The sequence below is a fragment of the Chiloscyllium plagiosum genome, unplaced genomic scaffold (assembly GCF_037043375.1).
Source record: "Chiloscyllium plagiosum isolate Xiang-an unplaced genomic scaffold, Cpla_swu_hap1 HiC_scaffold_48, whole genome shotgun sequence".
NCBI classification, from domain to species: domain Eukaryota; kingdom Metazoa; phylum Chordata; class Chondrichthyes; order Orectolobiformes; family Hemiscylliidae; genus Chiloscyllium; species Chiloscyllium plagiosum.
Genome location: NW_028270186.1, coordinates 21,735,580 through 21,747,595, shown reverse-complemented (window position 1 = coordinate 21,747,595; position 12,016 = coordinate 21,735,580). Strand labels below are relative to the sequence as shown.

The 12,016-nt window shown below is 38.9% G+C and overlaps 1 protein-coding gene across 1 annotated transcript; it reads right to left on the bottom strand.

Moving 5' to 3' along the window:
- Positions 1-1,217: 1,217 nt before the first annotated feature.
- On the bottom strand, positions 1,218-5,381 carry LOC148135744 (putative G protein-coupled receptor 139). Its single transcript, XM_087984399.1, has 2 exons — positions 5,315-5,381; positions 1,218-2,128 (listed from the first exon to the last, which is right to left on the bottom strand). The coding sequence occupies exons 1-2, from the start codon at positions 5,379-5,381 to the stop codon at positions 1,218-1,220; spliced, it is 978 nt and encodes a 325-aa protein (XP_087840525.1).
- Positions 5,382-12,016: the final 6,635 nt, after the last annotated feature.

Sequence of the window (12,016 nt, the reverse complement as noted above, 5' to 3'; positions counted from 1 at the left end):
TTATAGCAGCACCCACCAAAGAAACCTTTGGTAACGACAATTCAGTAAAACTGTTTTATTCTCACGAGCTATTTCTCTCCAGCTCACTTATAGTAAACAAGGGAAAAAAAGCCCCAAAACGTCTCTCTTTTGATTCCTAAGTGGAAGAGTTTCCGACTAAGACTTCACACAAGCAACAGAGAATTCAACTTTTAGCTCAAGCAGCGAGTCAACCAAATCCAAATCAACTGAACTGAAAGCAAAACTAAAGAACCCTGAATCTGGGTGAGCTAGAATCCACCCAGTCACGCAGAGAGCTGTTTGCAACTGCATGCTTAAATTGGACACTTTTACATAAATTGCCTACATCCTCCTGCAAGGGAACCAGATAACTACAAACACGTTTTGAAAGCGCAGATTCATTATATTTGTCAAACCAAAGTTAATAGTTCACATATTTGAACTCATGTCACATTTGGCCGGTGGTACTTATGCTTTGTGTACACAATCCAAAGACAGAGCTACAGTCATGGTTCAAACTCTGAAATTTGGCAGGGAAGAGGGTTGCGTTGATAAATGAAGAACTGAGTGCCTCTTGAGAAATGTTTTGATGATATATTTTGTCAGCAGTTAGAAAACGTAGCTTTCAGAAAAATGGAAAGTGTTTGACTATTTTACTTTATACAAATACAGCATGGCGAGTCAACGTAAGAAATTTCCTTCAAGTTAAGAGTGGTTTGTACATGGATGATATGGAGGGGGTTTTTTCTCACTGAGGTAAAAGCCAAAACTAGGGTTTTGGAGATAGAATGCATTCTGAAGAGTCCTGATGCAGGAATATGTTTTTCTCAGTATGTAGTTAAAATGTGAATTAGGCAACCACAGGAATGTGCTGAAAGCCAGTCGAATGGTCAGGTAATTTATTTAACATGTGATGTATTCAATTAACAAACAGCTCTATTCATTGGCTCATGCAAGTTTATTTCTTTGCAACTAGAACACGCATGTTGTCTTAAAAAATTGTACTCGACATGCACGGAATAACTCCAGTGGAAAACAAATGAATGACACTCTTCCAAACTAATTGTCAGATTTCAAAATGTTGTCGCATCCTATTTACTGTGGTTGTTAGGTCATTCACTCAGCCATTCCATATGTGACACTGTTCGTTTGATCGAAGAATAGTTCTAATATTACATCAACCACTGGAAGCATGCAGACATTGATATGGCGTGTGTTCATTTGTTTTTATCGTCAATGTGCTGAATAATTGATTTAAATGGATAAACCGCTGCTTTTGTAAGCTGCTCCCTGAATTTGGACTGAGTCACTCCATAAATAAACGTGTTTGTGCAACAACTTAAAATCCGTAACATAAATCCAACTTCTTTAAAAACATAAATGTTATTGCTATAATATCTCGGATTCATTCCTGTAATGGTATAATATAAGAAATGCAGAACATATGTCAACCATAAAAGTATGAAGCTGCTGGATATCGTGAAAAGTAACACCAAAGATTTCCTTCTTGTCTCCATCTCTGGGTCACTGCGATTCATTCCATTGCTCTGGCCTTTCAGTCCCTTACGGACTCGACTAGCTAGTAAAATATATCTGACTGTCAGAGCATTCAGCAGGAGAATTAATACAAATGGCAGCAATGGGTTTAATACTGTGTCAAACCAGTCATATCCCACCCACCCGGACTCAGTATAACAGCTTGGTTTTATCTTACAGAACCATGGTACTTTGTTGATTATTTCTCCTGGTTCAAATAAGAAGTAGATTGGAACATTCTTTAAACCTAGCAGGACGCCAGTTGTTGAAAGCACCATGGCAGCACTTTTGTCAGTGCAGTACTTACTTTTAAACTTCTGGCAACAAATTGCCACAAATCGATCAAAAGTGAAAGTGACAGTGAACCAGACTGACCAGTCTGTGGATACATGAGTAAGAACCCTAAATACAGTACAGACGTAGGTGACATTCAGCCAAGATCCTGGGAAATAGTAAAAATTGAGTCGCTTCATCATGACATCAAATATAATAATCAATAGATCTGCCACTGCCATGGCCACCAGGTACTGCGTGGTACAGGTAGAGAGTCCGCACTTACCACGAGAGAGAATGACAACAGCCACCAAATTAACTGCAAAACAAGGGGAAAAGCAACGCTGGGAATTAGTAACTAAACATCCGCCACACTAAAGACATGACTGCCCATTCTGAAAACCATTTTGCTTATATGCATGAAGGATTCAACCCATTTTAATTATAATGATCTTTTCATTTGACAAAGAATTTCCCCTCATTTCCCCACACCCCACCTTGCCTCAGTTGCAACCTTCTAGATCAGCACTGTCCTATCTGCGAATCTCCCTTCCCACCTATCCGTTCCACACTCCCTTCTGGAACTATCACCTCGATCCCGATCCCCATTCACCGATTTGCACTCTTTGCTACCTGCTTCCCAGCATCTCCCCCCCCCCCAATTTATCTCTCCACCCTGGAGGATACGTGCCTCTATTCCTGTTGAAGGGCTTTTGCCCGAAACGTCGATATTCCCGCTCCTCGGATGCTGCCTGACATGCAGTGCTTTTCCAGCACCACTCTGATCTAAACTCCCTAAAGAATATGATAAACTCTGCCGTGGTAGTTAAAATTATGAGTGGGCATAAGCGGACAGAAGGAAGGCAGGTACGCTGGCTGTGTAAAACTAATGCTAGTATTAAAAAAAGGATAAGATTTCAGTGTGAAAAATGTTGAGAGAAAAAAACAAACCGCTAAATTATACTTACTTACATGCACCAAAAAAACTTGGCAACGTTTTATGTGGAAGACAACTTTTAACGTAAAAGAAATGACAAGAATTCTAATTCAGAAAAATTCCATTCATGCAAAACGAAGTTGTTGGATTGAGCAGAACTATCATTATGTTGATAAACAACGATAGTAAAAGTTGAATAGTGTCCACAGACTAAAGAACAGCTGACATTATACCTAGATTTGAAATAGCATTATCAATAATTATAGATTTTGCAATTCTTGCAGGCATCTTTAAGAAACACCCATCTCGAACTACAACAAGTAGTTAAGAGGAGTTCTTATGCATTCATCTTAAGCATCCTTTAAAAGAGTGGTTGCAAAATAAATAAATAAATTTGCTCAAGAACTTCAACAGAATTTTACATAAAGATTTCATACTAATCTCAGAGCAAGAGGATTTAATGACATAATCCACCATTGCTAACCAGTTCCAACATTTACCGCAGAATGGTGGAAAGGTAGAAGCCATATTGCATACAAAGGAAAATCCACGCGATCACGGTTGCTCCACAGCATAGTTCAGGGACGTAGATGCACAATTACAAAAATTAAAAAATGTAAAGAGTACGTGAGAAAGTTAAATCACAGGTGAAACACAGAAAATGCAAATGCAATTTCCGAAAGTATGATTCCAAAACATGGATTGAAATAAAGCGAGCCATGCAATGCTGGCTTACGAGATGAAGAATGAAATGAAAATTCTTTTCACACCTTAAATGTTTTGTTATGTCAAAACAATGCTCCAAGTATGCAGGCTCACAGATCATTGACAACAACAAACAGTACATGATAGCATGAACATGGAAACAAAGCAAATCAGTTCCAGAGAAAAAGTAATTGAAACCATCCATTGAAGAGCTGTTTACAATGTAATAGCACAAAGGAGAATATGTAATATTGGATGAATGTATTTTCAATGTTAAATAAACCTCTATTCTCATCGGTGAGGAGTGGAACAGATATGATGATACCTGAGGAATGAAAAAAGGAGGAAAAGGTGTGTAAGGCTTGTTAGACAGGTGTGAAAATTAATAAATAAACTTTTGCTGCAGAGAAATATCATAAGACACAAAGAATACGCAGTGGATGGATGGCATAGTAAATGAGATGAAGGACAAAAATTATTCTCTGAATGTATATCATTTAACATGAAATCTTAATGATTGCAAAGTTCTTTCACTGGCAAGGAGAGAGAAGATATTCGATTCATCTTTACCTCAAAATGTTAACTGAGCTTTTTCTATTCCCAATGGTGCCAGCCAGACCTGCTAAGATTTTCATCAATTTCATTTTCTTTTCCTTTTCTCTTTCAGGCATAGGAGATTGAGGTGTGTAAGATCATGAGAAGCATGGATAGGGTCAATGTACTCCCATCTTTTTACCAGTGTTGGGGAATCGAGGTCTAGAGGGCATCAGTTTAACGTTAGAAAGGTCAGAATAAAAGGGAACTTGAGGGGCTTTTTTAATACAGAGTATGGTAAGAATATGGAATGAGCTGCCAGTGGAAGTAGTTAAAGCGTGTATTTTAACAATATTTATGGGGCATTTGGAAAAATGCATGGATAGGAAAGGAATATAAGGATACGGGCCAAGTGCATGGAAATAATGTTAGCGTTGATAGACATTTTGTTTTTCATGTTTCAGTTTGAGCCAATGGGCCTGTCTCCATGCTGCAGGACTCAAAGACTCTGTGATCGTTTCAAGTTGTTCTTTCACATCGTTGCAGCTCAGTTCTGCTCCTCAACCATCTATGAATTGTGCATGTTGCATTCTATTGGTTCAATTCAATCCACACTGAACAACATCACTCTCTGCACACATTGTCAAATATCTTCATGACTGGTTAAAAAAAAAACTGTGTCTTTGACAGCAGTTGAGTCTTTTAGAAACAAAAGAAACGAAGTAAATAGAGTGGAGGACTCAGTTTCCTGAAATAATCATTTGAATGTTTAGCAGGATTGCTTAGTTGCATCCACACTGATTACTGTCATACTTCGATCGAAATTTACTGTAGAGGGAATTCTCTGATATTCCATTTCGATTGGTTGAATGCATACAGTTTAAATCCATTTGGACATGGTCATCCTGGTTCACCCAGTCAAAACAAATCTACAAAGACCCATTGTTTGACCGACCCGTAATGAATTATGTATCTGATTTGAGAATGCAGGATATTCGGCAAAATAGTGAATGGCAATTTCTTAACACTGAAAACTCAAGGAAAGAAAGTACATTTTGTCTTTCGATATTGGTATAAAAGCGCAGATTTATTTTAAGAACCAAAGATGAAGTTGAAATGATAAGCGACATTATGTTACTTCGCCAATCAAATTACAAGAAAACATATTAAGTCCAAAATTGATTTACACGGTATGTTGAGCTATTCCGGAGACGCACAGTTCAGTTCTCTCATCAGTGCGAGATCTTAGTGGCCATCTTGACACATATATCAACAGAACTCAGGCAAGACAGAACGTTGAGGAGATGAGCAGTACAGATAAACACTTACCAGGCACTCCAATAACTGCAAGCAGCAAATACCATACTTTCCGGATACTATAAAAAAAGTCGAGCATTTCTTTTAGCGTACTTGCTTGTCGACTGGTCCTGAAGACAATGCATTCGTATAAAACTCTGAATTGCATATTCGAGAGTCCTGTAATTATAAATGTTGGGATCTCCAGGGGGATTTTGAAGTTGCGACATCCTTCAAGTTAATTAGCAATATATTTGTTTTGCGTTTGAAAAAGAAAACAGATTGAAAAATCTTCGTGAAATTTCTGTCATGAAACGTATTATGAATTGTAAAATCCCAAAAACTGCCAAGTCTCGTTATGGAAAATAATGTAGAATTGAAGATGCATTGTCTCCGAAGATGTTTTTGATGTTTCAAGCAACATCGAATCTGTTTCTGATTTGACATTATTTTGTGTAGATTCTGAAAAAAAAGGTTTGCCCAATTGAAATTACGCTGACAGGACAAGATTCTCGTGTTATAGGATGCAAGTGTTCTTTTATTGAGATAATTCAGTTCGCACATTAAATGTGCTAGATATGTTGATACTTTAAAGAATTAGACAGTTTAACAGATTGACTCGCACTGTACCCTTCAATCCAGGACATTAATAGTGTACATTTAATATGCATGAATTAGGTTTACAAGTAAATTCATAAGAAATTCTACGAATTAGGCACATAGCCTGGAGAATACCAAATGATTTCAAAAACCTGTTGAAAATGAAACAAAATTAAAAGTTTTACTGCTGCAGCACTAAGAAATATAAGACAGAAATTAAGATAAAAGCTTGACAGATAGCAGAACCACTGAAACAAATAAATGGACAGCTTAGGGATACAGCTATTCAAAGTTTCTTTATACCATTCAGAATGGCATGGAGCGCTGGTCAAGGTGGCATCAGACAGTAAAAAACATGTTAAGGACTTATAGTTAAGACTATCCAGATGACTGTGATGAAGGAATTCCTTTTGTGCTTTTTGCGATCAGAGATGCGTCAATTGAATCAATCAAATTCCGTCTATTTGAATTAGATTTTGAAGTGAGAGGATCACTAAAATTGATTGAGCAGAAACTGGTGGATCTGAATGCAGAGACCACATACTTGGACTATGTGACAGATTTTATGGAATGATTAAATAGAGAGGGGGAGTTGGCTAGACAGCACTTAAAAGTGTCACAGCTAACAATGAAACAGGAATCAAACAAGAATTCAAAAACTCACAATTTTGCTGTAAATAAAGTTCAATTTACTTACCGTGATAGATGAACCTTGAAAAGCAAGGTCTTGTCGACTTTTTCAAGTCGAAACGAGGTTGAGTTTAGATTATATTAGATTAGATTACATTACAGTGTGGAAACAGGCCCTTCGGCCCAACATGTCCACACCGACCCGCCGAAGCGCAACCCACCCATACCCCTAACCTAACACTACGGGCAATTTAGCATGGCCAATTCACCTGACCTGCACATCTTTGGACTGTGGGAGGAAACCGGAGCACCCGGAGGAAACCCACACAGACACGGGGAGAATGTGCAAACTCCACACAGTCAGTCGCCTGAGGCGGGAATTGAACCCGGGTCTCAGGCGCTGTGAGGCAGCAGTGCTAACCACTGTGTCACCGTGCCGCTCATATGTGATGTGAACTATTTGATAAGGAGTCCGGTGACAAAGATATCTCACAGAGTGTGTCATTTGAATATACTGTAAAAGTATTTTGACTGGGAAAAACGCACAATGAAAATGTGTTGTTAGGTACAACCCAGAGAGCAGGAATGCAAAAACAACTGTTACTGGGGAGTTTCCCATACCATCGACAATAACAAGCCACTCTACAATTCCTGGAAAAAAGTACGTTTTCTAGGAAATTTTGTAGGAAATTATTATAGAATATTAGCAGTGTGGCTGCTCCAACCTCTGAATGAATAAATAAAGGCAAGGCGTTTCATTGAACAGTGGGCTGCCAGAAGGCACTTTACAGCCCGAAAGTTGTGTTAACCACTGCCCCAGTACAAGCCACACCTAATTCCGTGAAGCCGTTCAAAGTGATTATCCGTGTGAGAGATGTGGGTGTCGCTGCTGTACTGTTACAGGAAGACAATGAGAAAGTTTGAAGGCCTATCGGGTACTTCGCCAGGAAACTGAACCTTCATCAGCATAAAGATTCGACAGTTGTGAGGGAGAATTTGAGGTTGGAATTGACGTTACATTTCATCATAAACGTTGCGAATAATGTATCAGAGGCAACCATATATACTATTCCTAACCCATTGAACTGTTTGGAGGAAATTAAGAATAAAAATCCCTGACTACTTAGATGGCAATTGTTCTTGCAGCCATTCAATTTAAAAATACTGCCTGTAGCAGGATGAGAAAATATGCATTATCGAGACTTGGATAAGAAATGGAGAGGGTTGATTGCAAGATTGAGCAGGAATACACTGAATAAATCTTTTCTGTGTTGCTGGGTTTAAAAAAGCAGGAATTTTAATCCGTGTCATAACAGTCTTTTCGAATTAACAAATACGTTAGATTTGGATTTAACCAAGGACAAAAGAAAAAGTTGGGGATTACTCAAAAACTTAAGCGTGTCATAGAAACAGACAAGTGCAGTAGAGGTAGAAAAGATTAAATTACTATCGAGGAACATGGCCTTCAAAGATAAATAAAGCGAGAGAGAGAGAGGAATGAGAGAGGGAGACAGAAAGGGAAGGAGGGCGAAGAAAGCAAAAGAGAGATGAAAAAAGAGAATGTAAAGAAAGGAAGAGAAAAAAGAGAGAGGAAAGAGGGAGGGGGAGAAGGGGAGAGAGAGAGGAAAAAGAAAGAGACAGAAAGTTCATGGCTGAGCAAAAAGAGAGAGTAATTGATCTTCAGAAGTTGAGACTTAATCAGCACATTTTAGTTCACAGAATGGAGATAAAAAGAGAAGGTAGTGATTTGGCAGAAACGTCAAAGTTCTGTCACATTTTGTTGAGAAATATGTTGAAGCCTTCTTTATTTCACTTGAAAAAAAGGACTCAGCAGAAGATGTAGTCCATGGATTTATGGGTAATGCTAGTTCAGATTGAACTGGAAGGCATAGCGAATGAGGTATTTGTCGCACTGATAAGAACTTACATCCGGATAAAAAAAATAAATCCAAGAGGTTTGCAAGAAGGTAAAAGGCGGCCGGTGTTTCCACTGTCTTAAAGTGGGAAACGTAAATTCACAGTGCTGATTGTTAAAGAAGGGTAGTGTGGTAAAAGATGTGGTAGAATTTAAGCCCGTGACATTAATGGAGGTTGTAACGTAGACCCAAGAAGAGCCGAGGAGACTGCACAGCTTTGGTAGGTGCTGGATATGGAAAAACTCGCCTATCTGGGTAAACGTTACTCCGAAAAAAAAAGGGGAAGAAGGCATCAAGTTATAATTTTGAGAGATACAGGATCTGACCTGTCGCTGATAGTAACAGATGACAAAATATGTACTCTTTCTGTTATATTACATGAGAGTGTGTAAATTTGTGGGATTATATGGATATAATTTAGCTTTTGCCTATATAAAATCAGGTTGAAGTGCCAAATCAAGACTGGCGAAGATACAGTGTGACTGATTGAAAGAGTGATAGTTCCAGAAATTCAGTTTGTTCTTGGGAATGATTTTGTGGAGTACCTTAAGGATGCCCTAGAAACTGAGGAGTTAGAACAGAAATATCCTGATATTTTCCCAGACTTTGCGATATACCAATCCCACTATCCTAAGTCGCAGCCCAAAGCGAGAAATAAAGACAAAGATTAAGGAGTTGAGGTTCAGTCAGTAGATACCCTATTTTACGTAATGTTGCAGGAAAAACCCCGAACAGGTAGAGCTCAGACAAAAGTGTTCAGTCCTGGAAGGGTAAGAGTTTTGCAACAGCAAAACAAGATGATAAAATAAATATATGTGATTGCATACTCTGAAAATGAGGCAAAGAATATTCAGGAGGGTTATTATCTGCAATAGAGAGTCTTAAAATGGATATGGAGACCACAGTTGGTCAGTGCAGGGAGGAACTGGGCCAAAGTGCATCAGATTGTGTTGCTGGCAGCATACAGACCGAAGCTGTTATGGATCGCACATGAACTACCTGGAGTAGTTCACCTCGGGCTACAAAAGACTCAGACAAAGGTACAGAAACATTCTATTGGCCTGGAATGCACAAGAATGTTGTTAACTTTTGCTGTCCGTGTCATACATACCAAATAGTAGTTAAGCCACATGCAGTTATAAAACCAGAACCTTTGTTGCCAATTCATACATTTGAAGAACCTTTCAAGCGTAGAGGTCCCTTCCCAAGAACTAAAAGTGGGGACCACTACTTGTTAACTATAATACATGTGCCTACCAGATTTCTGGAGGCATCTCCATTGCGGAGTATCAAGGCAAAAAGATGGTAAAGGAGTTAGCAGCTTTCTTCACACGGTATGAGCTAACCAGAGAGATTCAGTCAGACCAAGGGTCAACGTTTACTGCTAGGTTGTTGAAGGAGGTTATGGATAGCTTAAGTACAAAGCACTTTAAATCCACGGAGTATCATACTGAATCTCATAGTGCTTTGGAAAGTTAGCAACAGAGCCTGAAGAACATGTTGAGAGGATACTGTCAGGACTACCCGAATGATTGGGATGATGGTATCCCATTCGCATTATTGGCCATTAGAGATGCCCCCAAAGAATCAACTCATTTCACTCCCTTTGAGTTAATAATCGATCATGAATTGAAATTTATTGGAAAAAATAGTGACAGGACCACAGTCGGAGATCTCACACGTAATTTATGTATCGGAGGTAAGGGAGAGATTAAAGCGAGCAGGTGAGTTTGCTAAACTGCACCAAAATAGGACACAGAGACAATGAAGCAGGTGGTAGCTAAATGATCAGAGACTCTGACATTTTCTAGAAGGGATAATGTGTTAGTCCTGTTACCAGTGATAGGTGATCGCTTCAAAGCCAGGTTTAGTGGCCCCAGTCAAATTCAGAAAAAGTTGAGTGGGGTGAACTAGCTATTAAAGATGCCACATAGAAGACAAAAGTATTGGGTATGTCATGTGAACATGTTGGAAGCGTATCATACTCGAGAGAAAGCATTGAAGAAACAGGTGTTCATTACTGCCCCGCAGGTTGAGAAATCATATCCAGATGATGTGTATTTTGAGGTGCCTCAAAATCGATTAAAAACTGAACAAGTCTCCGAGGAGTGGGATAGGTTAGTGAGCTATGTATCTCTGGAGCATAAAACGCAGTTTAAAGATTTGTTCCTTCAGTTGACAGACATATGTAAGAATCAGATATGAAGAACTAATGCTATTGTACATGAAGGGAGGGAATACTGCTAAGGTAAAACAACACCTTTATCGGTTTAACCCTTTCAGAGCCAGACAGATCCAGATGGTGGTGGAGGCCATGTACGACGAGGACATCATCGAACTAAGGCAGACCGAGAGAAGTTTGATGATCCTCTTAGTTCCCAAACTGGACGGTACTAAACAATTGTGCGTGGATTATCGGTTGGTCAACACCATTAAAAAATCAGACTCATCCAATTCTGACAAGCCAGTTACATCACCAAGTTGGACATATTGTTGTTTTGCTGGAAGGTGCCTTAACCAGAGATGGCGAAATAAATGTCTGTGTTTGTAACTCCAAATGGGATGTATCAGCATAAAGTGATGCCCTTTGGAATGAAGAACACACCCACTACATTCCAAAGACTCATGAACAAAGTTGTGGCTGAATTGACAAACTGTGTAGTCTATTTGGACGATGTAGTGATCTTGAGCGACTGCTGCAAAGATCACATGGTTGTACAGTTGGCAGAGCTCTTTGAACGAAGACAAGAAGCATAACTGTTTATACACTTAAATAAAACGGAACTCGCAAAAGCTGAATTCATGTTCTTGGGGCACAACATCATAAAAGTTACAAAAGGTTGAACGATGGAACATGAAGACGAAAGTCGTCGAGGAATTTCCACAATCGAAGAAAGAGGTCCTTTGATTCGTAGGACTCAGGGGATTCTGCCGGAAGTTTGTTCCCAACTTCAGCAGTGTAGTGGCAAGGTTAAGTGATTTGCTGAAGAAGAACACAAAGGTTTGGTGGACACAACTATGCCAGGAGGCAAGCAATCATTTGAAAGTCATGTCAACCACCAAATCCGTTTTAACTTCACAAAACCTTTCAAAAACCTTTGAAGTCACCATGGATGCTCGTGACATTAGAGTTGGAGCTGGACTGCTACGTGAAGATGATGATGAGATTTAACTGCCAGTTGGTTACTTTTCGCAGAAGACCAACATCCACCAGAGGATACACTCCACAACAGAAAAGGAACCATTGAGTTTGCTACAGAGCTTAAAACATTTTAATGCATATATCCCGAACAATGTATCAGAGATGGTTGAACGCGGATCGCAATCCACTTACATTTTTAAAAAGCTTTTAAGAGAAGAGTATAAGACTATTCCTTTGGAGTCTTATGCTACAGACTTTTAATTTATAAATTATCCATGTTGTCTGTCGTAAGAATGTAACCGTGGATTTAACTTATAGAGTTTAGAAGAGATTTGTGTGTATTTAACGGTTTATACACACACAAACACACACACACACATACAACATATGGAGAAAAATGTTACGTTATTTGCATGTTAGGGTAATGTGTTAATAGAATAGAAAGAA